We start from the raw sequence: 13046 nt of genomic DNA on the forward strand, positions 1-13046 counted from the left end.
TTCCTGGCCCTTTAGCCTTGATGGGGTGGCAGAAGGTCCTGTCTCATAACCAGGGAGTTTTACAGGGGGTCTGCTGCATTCAGTCTCTCAGATGTCCCTGGAGATTTTCACATGGAGAGCTTGGCTGAACTTTTTCAGATCTTGGGACAAAACTAGTCTTTCCTTTTTTCATCCTCTTGACAAAATGGCCCCAAACTATAGGGAAAGTGGAAGAATTGTGGGTGTGGGAAGATTTTAGTTGTAGAGTTAATCCTTTTTGGCTTTTCACCCCTCTGTTGTTGCCAGTGAGCTCATGCCTCTTGTCTGAGCAAAGGCTGTGGCTCTAAGGCCCACCTGCCTCTGAATCCTTTCCTGCTTCTCAATCTTACCAGTGTTCCAACTCTGAGAATTTAACACACATAGGCCTCAGACAGCTGTTGGAGAACTTTCTAGGAGAAGGGTCTCACAGCAGTGCTTTGCCCTGGGTCCCTCACAGATCAGGTGAAACATAAAAACAGCTGCTCTGCTGACTGAAAGATGTAAACCCAAAGCTCTTTTCTGGGCCAGGACTTTGCCTCAACCAGCTGGTCTGAGTCAGCTCTCTGAAACTTCTGGGCTGGTCCAGAGGGGATGGTTTGAAAACTAGTTGTGTGTGCAGGTCAAGAATGCTGGCCTGGTTTTCTACATAAGATCAGAGACGGGGAAAATCTCCATGGCCCACTGACTCTAGAGAGTCCCTCCTGTCACCCTACCCTTCCCTCACTTCTCCACAGGCTGCTTGCTCTTCCCGTGGGAAATAACAGCTTCATCTATCCATCTATCTTCAATTGAGTTTTGGACCTGTCGTCTGTTGAATTGGAAGTGAGAAGTGTTTGGGGGTATTCCTAGTGGTACAGCACATGCATTCTGCCAAAGGCACTGGGTTCCTTCCCTAGCACCAAAACAACAAAAACCTAGGTAAAATGTGTAAAGTAGGTACTAAATAGCTTCCTTTCCAGGAAACCATTCCTGAGGCTGCACCTTTCCCCCTCTGGGCTCTCCCAGTATCTCCCCAGTATTTCTTTCCCAACATGTTCTTTGGTGTTTTTGTTTTGTTTTGTTTTGCTTTTTTGTTTTAGTTGTAGATGGACACAATACTTTTATTTTCATGTGGTGCTGAGGATCGAACCCAGTGCCTCACACATGCTAGTCTCTACCACTGAGCTACACTCCCAGCCCCCACAACATGTACTTTGAACACACTGTATTTTGCACTAAGCACACTGCATTGAAGTTATTTGAGTTGTTCATAGCACCATTTTAGAAAAACACTGTCCACTGGATTACATTCCTTAGGAGGAGGGAGAGGAGGGAGTGTTTTGCTTTTTTTTTTTTTTTCAGTCACCGCAGGACACTTCTTGTCCAATGCTTGGTCCAAAGTAGATGTTACACATTTGGTTGTTAAATGAATTGTCAATGGTACTCATCTTGGACCAACCTGGACTGTGCACACGAGAGTGGGAGAGAGGGAATAGGGAGAGGAGAGAAAGGGGGGAAGGGTGTCTATTGGGCAAGGAGGAAAATTGTGGGGATGAAGCATTACGGTAGCAGGCATCCACGCGTCAGAGAGCACAAGTGATTAAAAAAAAAAAATTGTAATCCCATCTCCATGTTAAGAGACAGCCTGCACAAGTCGCTTCGGTTTATTTACCCGTACAACAGGGATAAACAGCTGCTCTCAACCCTAAGTGAAAACGCTTTGTAATGGGTCACTCCTGTATTCCCAGCGGCTCAGGAGGCTGAAGCATGAGGACTGCGAGTTCAAAGCCAGCCTCAATAATTTAGCGAGGTTTAACGAGATCCTGTTTCAATATAAAATATAAAAAGGGGTGGGGATGTGGCTCAGTGATTAAGCGCCCCTGAGATCAATTCATTGTACCAAAAGAAAGAAAAGCTCCTGCAGCTCAATGCGGAAAGAGGGAGCTGGCCTCCAAGTGCAAGCAAGCCTCCACGCCTACGGGTTAAACTAATTGCCGGCGTAGTGTGGGAAAATTCCGTCCCGCGTCAGTGATTTGTCTGAAGGTGATAGGATCCTAAGACGTTCCCACATTTTAATGATTAATGCTGCTGTCACTCTAAGAGCGGAGGCCTTTGGGAAGTGTAGTTCCGACACACCCAAATCCTTCTCAGACTCGAGTTTCCGCCTCCGGTGTTTAGTGCATCTCGGAAAGCCTCAGCTTCGGATAATGGGCTTGGATTTCAAGTGTCATGCGGGAACGTTCTGTGACTTAGGAGAAAGTGCCTCCGGGCCTCGGCCCGAAAGAGCAGCTCTCACCTGGGCTTGCGCCTGAGCCTCCCACGCAGGGTGGGTGTGACAAGGTGGAAACCTGGGTTCGGTTGCCTGGGGCCCAGTCTCTGCGTCCCGGCGAGGATGCGTCCCTCTTGCTAGCGGCCTTCTCTTTCTCGCCACCCACGGCTCTCGGTGCACGTCCCTGGCCCTGTAGCCTCCGACACACACCGGTTCCCAGGGACTGCGTTTGTTCCCCCAAAAGCTTCCAAAGAAGGTGCCTCGCAGAGCAGAGTAGTCTTCCAGTGTAAGGCATGTTCTTCTGGCCACTCATGCATTTTCCTGCAATAAACCAGCTCTGTGATCTTGGGCAATTCCTAGGGGATCTCTAAACGACGATTGTTTGAAAAGTTGAAGGCAGAGTAAATCATATTTTTCCTTCCAACTTTAACGTCCTGTGAGCCCGTAGTTTTATTTTTCTTGCTCTTAGAGCTTGTAACCTTAAGTAGAGTAGATCACGCTGTTTGGGAGAGAATTATGATTCTAGGGTTAAAGGATCCTGAACAACAGGGTGCCAAAAACTGAGAACCTAGCCAGAGGCGAGGACAGTTTAGCATTTGGAGTATTAGAATTTCTGAAATTTAGAGGCGGCTCCACCCGGCTGCTGCTCTCCAAGGTGCTGCTACCTTGTGCTCAATCTAACTTGTACTGGATCTTCACTTTGCAACACCCTATAGTTCTGAAGACCAGTGGCTTGGGTGGATAGGCAGTTTATTATCTCATATATAATCTCCATCAATTCATTCTCATTCTTCAGTATGGATAACTGGTATTTTCTGAACCTTAAGTAAACTGTTAAGCAAATAGCTTTAAGTTCCCCTCCTTTCCCACCAGTCACCAGCCCTTGACCCCTCTTATCAACCTTCTGGAGTTGCCTCCTCAGTGACAGAGGGCCACAGGCACCAGGCATGGAGAGAAGCAGAAAAGAAGGCTCTCTTCTTTGCTTCAATCCTGCTAGGTTAGCACTTGTGATTTTCATTAGAGTTCATTTGGTAACGTCTCTGGTTCTAGGATTCCAAGAGAAGGTCCACCTAGTAACTCAACTAAAGGTGACTTCCCAAAGAGACAAAGAGATTTGAGCTGTAGAGCCCAGTTGCAAGGTTCTCTGAGCTGAATAATGGCTGTCTCTGTGACCCAAAAGATCCAGACTCTTCAAGTGCAAGATGGGCTGCAAGTAGTGAAATTAGAAGATTGCTGGGAGCAGGAAATTTCCCTTTAAGGGAATGACTCTGGACCAGAGGTTTACTGCCAGAGCTTTTGGCATTTCCACTATCAAGAAGCATCTCACTGTTGGAGGTTAAAGTAGGAGGATCGCAAGTTCATAGCCAGCCTCAGCAATTTAGCAAGGCCATAACCAACTTAGTGAGACCCTGTCTCAAAATAGAAAATAAAAAAGGACTGGGAATGTGGCTCAGGAATTGAGTGCCCCTGGGTTCAATTCTTGGTACAAAAAAGAAGAAGGAGAAGGAGAAAGGAAAAAAGAAAGAAGAAACTGGACTCCGGGAGGCCCTTATCCAACTCTGGAAGCTTTGTCACAAGTGGCTGAGACTGGAGAAGTTTACAAAAGTACAGATCCTGGAGTTAATAGTTCTGGAACAGTTCCTATCTTTCTCCAAGAGATCCAGATCTGGGTTAGATAGCAGCACACAGAGATTGGAGAGGAGGCTGTGGCCCTGGTGGAAGATTTGCAGAAAGGAATGGGAAGGCAGGAGTTGCCCATGAGATAAGGAAATAAAGTTCTGAGTGGTTAAATCAAAGGAATGTGAGAAACGGCCACTATGCATTGTCAGCAGTATGGATGAGGCATAAGTACTTTGTTATTTATGTCAAAATGGAATTTGCTTATTCCATGATGCTTGTAGTTGCAGCTTTCCTTCCCAGTGCAGACTGTCTCTTCAGAGAATACATATATTGGTTGCTCTGAGTGTTGATCCCTGCCATTAAATAATAGAATTGTTGGGGCTGGGGGATATAGCTCAGTGGTAGAGCTCCTTTCTAGCATGCACAAAGCCCCAAGTTCAATTCCCAACACCACACACAAAAAAAATTGTGGAAAATGCCATTTCTCATTCTCCAGTAGTGGACTGGAAACAAATGACTTTACTTGTCATTACTGACACTATTGAGCCTATTGCAAAATAGTTGAATTAATTGGTCATGCCTACATATTTTGCCTACATATTGGCAGGACAGGTGGGAGCATATCAAGGAGAGCTGGATGGTCAGGTTGCAGTGGGCTTGGGTTCCAGACCTTATCTCTATGAAATCTTCCATATAGGCATATTCTTTGCTTCTGCAAAGATTTGCACATAACTTGCTTTTTCCTTTTCTTCTTTGAAACTAGAGATGTTTGAGTTTTAATTCCTACAGAATTTTGAGTACATGCAGTCTTTGAATGGAGATTGGATGTGCTTTCAGAGGAGAAAGAATCCTCAGAACTAGTACTGAGTTCCCTAAATATCTACCTTAAGCACAAACAACCCATGTGTCTGTTTCAAGCAGTGAACTGGCATCCAGAATCAGAGGAAGAATCCAGTCCCAAAGTAGAGTTTCCATCCTCCCACAGTAGTGGTAAGCAGCAACTGATGGAAAGGAAGGGGGTGCTGACTGTGGGAAGGGTGTGGAAGGGCCCTCTGAGTGCAGGATGTGAGGTGTAGGATACAGCTCCCTTCCACTCGGAAGATGCAGCTTGTAGACTGAAGCTGGTGGTATGACTCTCTGAGAGCCTAACCAGGTACCTCCAAAGGGAAGGACTCCAATTGGCATATTTTATAAAATCACTTAGGAGAGCCTGCAGCACTTCTGTTCATGATTGAGAGATTGCTAGTCCCATAGGTTATGGTGGGGACAGATTTTAGGCCTAATTGGTGGGAAAGACAAAAGGTAATATTAAACTTCAGTGTAATAATCCTTAAACAGCCAGTTGTCCCCAAATCAATTCAGATGACTCAAGTGTATTACCCAAACTAAAGAGTAGATCATAAAACCCTGATAGTCAGGACCTAGAAGAATATGGAAGGAAAAAAAAACTAGAACATTTATCTTAGAAATGTATCATTTTTTTTAAATAGTGAAATGTGTGAAGAATAGAAACAGAACTCTTTCAGGGGTGAGAGGGGACCCCCAATAGGGGTTGCCCTTATTTGGGGTTTCTACCAGCCTTTCTTTGATAGGACAAAGCACATACAGAGATGCCACAACCAGTGCTGCCAAAAGCACTGCTGGATTTTGTTTATTTATTGGACACATCTCCAGGAGCATTCCTTTATCTGGTCATAGAAGTTCCCCTGTGTCCAGATTCCTACAGGCCACCAATTGCCATGACCAATGTGGCCAAACTTGAGTTTCCAGTAAGGGGCAATGGGGGATTAGAAAATAAAGACTCACACAGATATTGAAGATAAAGCTGGGATCAGGTGGAGTGCTGCTCTCTGACGGAGAAGCAGTTCTGAAGAGTTACACCAGCAATCTTTATTTATATGTTTCATTATCAGGTTAAAGACTATGCAAGCATTATTCTTTGTACCCAGAAAGTTACAGAACTAGAAACACCTATGCAGCTTTTCCACACTTAAAATGTGCAACGTTAGGAGCTTTGTGTAGCACTCAAAGAGGTCCATTGTTTAAAGTTACTGTTAAGCAGGCAGGCTCAAGAGTAGCAGAGCAGGTGAAACATTGTGGTTGTCTAGCATAAGAATTCCTCTATCCCTGGGAGCTGTGTGCCTGAGATCAAGGTCAAAGCTAATAAGAGTCTTGCACAGAGCCTCCTTTGGCAGGACATTACCATAGCGACTGGACATCCTGTACCCTTTCATGGAAACATTCCCAGGCACCAGGCATGCCTCAGCCATGGTGTCATCAGAGACCCCCAATCTCAGTCATTGCTCTCCACAGTCTTCTGTTGCTGAACATGTTGGGCTTGTTTCTGAGAGGAGTTGAGAACTATATACTCTAATGTTCTGCTTCTCTTGTCCAGTCCTGCCCTATACTCGGGCTTCCTGCAGAGAAACACAATGGTGACCAGGGGACAGTGAGCAGTAGCAGGTGAGCCAGATTTTTCTCTTACTTAGATTACCTTTTACTACTTGAAAGGGGCTCTCTGCACTCCTCAGAAATTCCCAAAGAGTTTTACCCAGAAGGGAAGCCCAGTAACTTACACAACAGACTCTAAAATTTCATCAGACTGGAAAAAGTTGCTCAAATTTATATGAGGCAGTGCCATAGCCATGGTACTGAGGAACAGTATTAAAATTGCTATTTTCCTTGACCCTAAAATCATCAGATTATACTAATTTGCTGTTTGATTTTAAAGATCCTGGTAATTTCTTTCATTCTCTATCTCGATATTGCTCAATGGCTAAAGTATTGTTGTAGTGGGGAAAGAAACAAAAAGTCAAAAATTCAGAGTCAGCCTTGAGTTCAAATTGCACTAAGCCCTGTCTTAGCTGTATAAGTGAGTAAATATACAAAACTTCATAGTATGAGTGTTCAGTAAAAGTTAGCTTCTTTCTTTCTTTCCTTCCTCTCTTCCTTCCCCCTTATCCTATTTCCTTTATTGCATATAAAAGCCAAAGTACTCATTTTTGGTTTGTTATGTCTGTTTTGTTACTTGCCCTACTCTGACTCATGTATTTTGTCTCAGTTGTGTGTGGGTGTGTGGTGGGGGGATTGAAAACTCAAACCTTGCTTATACTAGACCACCACTCAGCTACATCCTCAGTCCAGGTAATGTGTTGTTTTTTGTTTGTTTTGTTTCTTGGTACTGGGGATTTAGCCCAGGGCCTTACACATGCTAGGCAAGTGCTTTACCTCTGAGGCTGCATGTCCAATCCCCAGGTGTGTGATTTAAGGAGAGGTATTATGTTTCCTCAGGAGCTGGTGACATTTGGTTATATGGTTGTATATGTCTCCCAGGAGGCACAGAAGAAACCAGAACCTTGACAGAACCTTACACCTAAAAGTAACTTGGGAGAATTCTGCAAAGGGGGTCTCATTAGGTAAGGATGCCTTTTTTCTTTAGAATCTAAAGCTAACTGAGGAGATTCTATAGTATTCTCTACTTCAGACTTTTTTCGGGTTGAATTTTTCAATTTTACTCCTTCCTTCAATCCTTGAAACAGAAATCCAATATGATAGATAATGTCTCTAGGGATGAATTTCTTGAGCCCAGAAAGATTAGATTGAAAGCTCATCTTTGGACATACTCTTGAGTTTTGTTACATAATACATGAGCATGGGTCTGGATTTTTTTTATTGTTCCCTTGTATTCCTTAATATTATTTTCATTTAGGCTTTATAAGAATTCCCTTGGACTTTTAAAAAACTAATCTCTTTCCTCCCAACTATATACAATAGTTGGGATTAGATTCACCAAACCCTTATGTCTTCTCTCTGTCTCCCTACAAACAGATTTTTCAATCTACAAGACACAGTGTGAGCTCCACATGGAGCAGAAGGAAGAATCACAGAGCCCAGGCCTTCACTGCTCCTGAGAGGAAAATGGGGGACAGTGCTCAGTAGGTGTAGGTGGGTAATAGCCAAGGCTGACCAAATGCCCATCATTTTTTCCTTTTTTTTTTTTTTTTTTTTAGTACTAGAGATTTAACCCAGGGTTGCTGTACCATTGAGTTACATCCCCAGCCCTTTTTACTTTTTATTTTGAGACAGGGTCTTGTTAAGTTGCTTCAGTTCTCACTAACTTGCTGAGGCTAGCCTTGAACTTGTAATCCTCCTGCCTCAGCCTCCCAAGTTGCTGGGATTACAGGCATGACCACCACACCCGGCCCAAATGCCAATCATGATAAAACCAAGGCCTGGAATGAGCAAAAGTGACAAGGTCTAGAGGATGAGAAGGTAACAGGGGAGCACTGGGACGATGAGGAAACCAAGAATTCTGGAAATTCTCAGTGAGTTACGGATCTGTGAAAAACTCCACACCTGCATCAGAACTGCCATGTGTACCAGACTGTGGCTAAATGACTTTGAGAGTGTGGCTCCCTGCAAACCCTGGAGCAGTGTCCAAAAACCAGTCCAAAAACCTGCATATCAACTACCTCAAAGCCAGGAGCACCAAGTGCCAGGCATCTGCACCTTCTGTGATGAGATGGATGCCCTGATGTGCCCATAGGTTGCCACCCCGATTCCAGAGGTGGCAGGGGGTCTTCTTGGGCAGCACATTGTGGAGCAAGAAGAACTGCACAAGGGTTGTTGGGAACAGGCAGAGGCAGTGCTGGCTGAAACTGTTAGAAATTGGGTCAGGGAAGCAGGAACAGAGCCTAGGCCACAGAGCAGCATTTTTGGAAGAATAATATTTGGGAGCCATGACAGCAGATCCTCAGGGAGAAGAACTGGGGGTTGAAGAAGCCTACAGAGGCCTTGGTTTTACAGCCCTGTTTCAGAGTCCTTCGGGTAAGACCTTGTTATCACAATATTGGGGAAGTAGGGTGCTAGTTAACAGTGTTGGAGAGAACCTCATCCCAACCAGTTCTCTGCAGGACACAGTCTGTAATCCCAGCTACTCTGGAAACTGAGGCAGGAAAACTACAAATTCCAGACCAGCCTGGGCAGCTTAGCTATCTCAAAATAAAATCAAAAGGGAATGTAACTCAGAGGTAGAGCACTTACCTAGCATGCCTGAGGCCCTAATTTTCTTAGGGTGCAACATGCATTCATGGCATATTGTAATGGTTTGGGAAGAGTCAGGAGAGACTATTTTTATATACAAATGGAAGAATCATTTGTTTGCCTGCACAACTGGTGAAAAGGAGGAGCTGTGTTACATAAGAATAATGTTTATATGTGTAAAAATAAATATGTGCATATTGTCAGATCAAGTTCCATCACAGAAGGAAAAAAAAAATTGATTATTTCTCAGGAAACCGCTGAAATGCTGTGGAAGGAAATGTGGAAGAGTGTCTTCTGTCATCTTCATTAGAAAACCAGTGGTATCATCTTGTCCCTTTTCCCTAGTTGTATGCTGGAGGTATAACGAAACTAACGTTTTCCTGGGAATTCTCGGTAAGCCCTGCATTCATGAGAAACTTGCAACTGCCATCAAAACCACCAGGTATAATGGAACCACCATTTGACCCAGCTATCTTACTCCTTGGCCTATACCCAAAGGACTTAAAATCAGCATACTACAGAGATACAGCCACATCAATGTTCATAGCTGCTCAATTCACCATAGCCAGATTGTGGAACCAAACCTAGAAGCCCTTCAGTTGATGAATGGATAAAGAAATTGTGGCATATATATATATATATATATACAATGGAATATTACTCCGCCATGAAGAATGATAAAATTATGGCATTTGCAGGCAAATGGTTGAAATTGGAGAATATCATGCTAAGTGAGATAAGCCAATCTCAAAAAACTAAAGGACGAATGATCTCGCTGATAACGGATGAGGACATATAATGGAGGGTGGGAGGTGTTAGCGTTAGGGTTAGGGTTAGGTTTAGGGTTAGGGATAAGGAGGGTGGTAAGAATGGAGGAAGGAAGGACTGTATAGAGGGAAAAGAGGGGTGGGAAGGGTAGGGGGGAGGGAAAAAAATAACAATGAATCAAACAACATTGCCCTATGTAAATTTATGATTACACAAATGGTATGCCTTGACTCCATGTACAAATAGAGAAACAACATGTATCCCATTTGTTTACAATAAAAAAAAAGTTAAAAAAAAACTATACTGGATAAAATTTAAAAATATATGCAAGGAGCATTCTGATTCACCGAATTATTGGGTATGAGAGCTATAAAAATCAGTAGAAATAACTTAGTAAATTGGAATAAAAATATCAAAAGAAAAAAAAAACAAAAAACAAAAACCACCAGGTATACCGGATTGTGGCTGGGCAGCTGCGGGAATGTGACTTCCTGTGGACCCTGGAGCAGTGGTTCAAAACCGGTTCAAAACCCTGCAGACCAACTACTGCAAAGCCAAGAACACCCACATGCCAGGTACCTGTGCCTTCTATGATGAGATAGATGCCCTGATGAGTCCCTGGACCCTAACCAACACCCTTGATGTCTTAGAGGTGGAAAGAGTACGCCTGCAGAATAAAGGGGACTCCAGAGGGACCTGGGAGGCAGCACCAGAAGGTGAAAAGGGAGACAGTAATAAAATAGCAGAGGAGTCCAGAAGAGGATACCAGAAAGCTTGGTCCCCAGGCTTTGAGGAAGGATTCCAGTGGTAAAGTCTCCTCCCCAGAACACCTCAGAACAGTGCTAGAGATGAAACCCTATGGGAGGCATTGGTGTCTGTGAGTCAGGAGACATGACATTATTATTGTCCTGGCTCTGCTGCCTCAAGTCTGAAATGACCTTATCAGGAAGAAAATGAAGATATCTTTGGGGAAATGTAGTTTAGCTCCTATCCTCAAATATTGTTCAGCTCAACCCTCTGCTGAACTAGTAGTCCAGGCTGACTCATTAAGATCATTTTGTGTAGGAATGGGGTTTCCCTGACTACTTAAAAGTAACAATATTGTAGAAACAGAGGACAGAAAGTTTGGAGGATCTTAAAAGTTTTGGTCCTTTGTTTTCATTGAAAGCACCCAATAGAGATGAGCTTTGCTTAATTGTCCACCCCTTATAGACTTGTCTAGGGGATGTGATGTAGCTCAATGGTAGAGCGCATACTTAGTATGCACAAAACGCTGGGTTCAATCCCCAGCACCAATAAATAAATAAATAAATAAATAAATAAATAAATAAATAAACAAACAAAACAAACAAACTTATCTGCTACTATCATAGCTTATAAACTTATAAATTTAAAAAATTTATAACTTATAAATTTAAAAAAAGACTTGTCTGTTTTGGGGCAAACTGGTTAAACATTCTGAGCTTCCATTTTCTCATCTTCAAAATGGACATGATGATGTCCACCTTACTGGACTGTTACTAGGACCTGGCACATTGTTAGCACTCAGCAAATGTTAGTTCTCATTATCATCATCATCTTCATCGTCATTTTTCCCCCTTCTGGTACTGGGTATCATCCCAGAGGCGCTGCTTCCCCAACTCTGTTTATTTCTTATTTTGAGACAGGGTTGTTCAGGCTGACCTCAAACTTGCAATCTTCCTGCCTTGGCCTCCCAACCCCCTGGATTTATAAGCATGTGCTACCATGCCTGGCCGTTACAGTTATTTTTAAAAATAAGTAAGTTGGTTGTCTTGTACTACTCAAAGGAGTAAAAAAGGGAAAGTTTCCTGAGTTATTAACTTATTCTTCTGAAAACTAGACCTTTCTGGGAGGTATTTCCATTCTCATTTCATATACCACTTCCAGATAAACAGAAAGTGAATGAACAGAAAAACTCCATGTTTCTTCTTGCTTTTTGTTGAATAGGACTTCCACTTCCAGAATGGACCTCCAAACTGGAGAGGAGTGAAGCACTTTGGAATGGCTATCTCCAGGACTTCAGGGAAGTTTGGGAAATTTCCTGCACAGGTAGAAAAAGAGTGGGAACTAGACCAACAAAGCAGCTGGTTGACTACCAACAAAGTAGTCATCCCTGGAATTCTGAATGTGGACAAGCCAAACCTCGGCAAGGGCTGGGAAAGGAACTGTTTTAGTCAGTTTTTTCACTACTGTGACTAAAATATCTGATAAGAACAGTTTTAGAGGAGGTAAGTTTTATTTAGGGGCTTATACTTTTAGAAGTCTCAGTTCATAGACAGTCAGCTCCATTCCTTGGGGCTCAGAGTGAGGCAGAACATCATGGTGGAAGTGTGGTAGAGGGAAGCCCCACTCACACGATGATCAGGAAGCAGGAGAGACTCCACTCACCATGTACAAAATGTATGCTCCAAAGGCATGCCCTCAATGCCCCCTCCTCCAGCCACACCCTACCTGCCTTCAGTTACCACTCAGTTAATCCCCATCAGGGTTAAGACTTTCATAACCCGGTTATTTCACCTCTGAATGTTCTTGCATTGTCTCCCACACGAGCTTTTGGGGGACACCTAATATCTAAACCATAGCAGGAAGTCAGGCACTTACTATTCTCCAGTTTGTTGTTAAGGAGTAGAGAAATGAGGAGAGAAGCAAATAGCACCCAGATAAGTCTATTTCCTAAGTTTAAAACTTAGTTACCATGGAAAAAAGATAAAACCAAATTCTGAGTGATGATTTTCCTCTTAAAAGATTTCTTTCTTTCTCTTTCTTTCCTCCTTATTTCTTCCCTCCGTCCTTCCCCCTCTTTTCTTCTTTCTCTCTCTCTCTCTTTCTTTCTTTCTTTTTTTCTTTCTTTCTTTTTTCATTTTTTTTGGAGTATTGGGGATTAAATCGGGGACAGCATACTTTCTAGGCATTTAAGCCCCTTCTCTTAAATTTCTGTCTGAATTTCATTGTATTGATTGGTTGATTGATTGATTATAGTGCCGGAGATTAAACCCAGGAGTTCACACATGCTAGGCCAAGTGCTCTACCCCGAGCTACATCCCCAGCCTTCCATCTGAATTTTAACTATAATTATCACTTGACCAGGTTAGTAGAAAAAGTAAGCATAGATATGGTAGGGCATACTTGTAACCTCAGCTACTTTGGAGGCCGGAGGATCAAAGTTCTTCAAAGGCAGCCTTTTGAGACCCTGTCTCAAAATAAAAGGGACTGGGCAGGTAGCTCAGCTGGGGATACTTTCCTAGGTTGTGTGAGGCACTGGGTTTAATTCCCAGTATTCAAACACAAAAACAAACCAAAGTTAAAAAAAAAAAAAAGTGAGCATGGA

General features: G+C 43.2%; 1 protein-coding gene across 2 annotated transcripts; it reads left to right on the forward strand.

Moving 5' to 3' along the window:
* The first annotated feature begins 1819 nt into the window (after nucleotides 1-1819).
* On the forward strand, nucleotides 1820-12435 carry LOC306654209 (uncharacterized protein). 2 transcript variants are annotated; one of them, XM_079127532.1, is made up of 5 exons: nucleotides 1820-2552; nucleotides 3317-4876; nucleotides 6310-6349; nucleotides 7220-7302; nucleotides 11666-12435. In XM_079127532.1, exons 2-5 carry the CDS (start codon nucleotides 4789-4791, stop codon nucleotides 11890-11892), a joined length of 438 nt encoding a protein of 145 aa, XP_078983658.1. In that variant the 5' UTR covers nucleotides 1820-2552; nucleotides 3317-4788; the 3' UTR covers nucleotides 11893-12435. The 2 variants fall into 2 exon arrangements, 1 of the variants encoding a protein (XP_078983658.1); XR_013761907.1 differs by lacking the exons at nucleotides 1820-2552; nucleotides 3317-4876; nucleotides 6310-6349; nucleotides 7220-7302 and adding an exon at nucleotides 7429-7831.
* The last annotated feature ends 611 nt before the right edge of the window (nucleotides 12436-13046 follow it).

Source organism: Sciurus vulgaris (assembly GCF_902686455.1).
Source record: "Sciurus vulgaris genome assembly, chromosome: 2".
In the NCBI taxonomy this organism is placed as follows: Eukaryota; Metazoa; Chordata; class Mammalia; order Rodentia; family Sciuridae; genus Sciurus; species Sciurus vulgaris.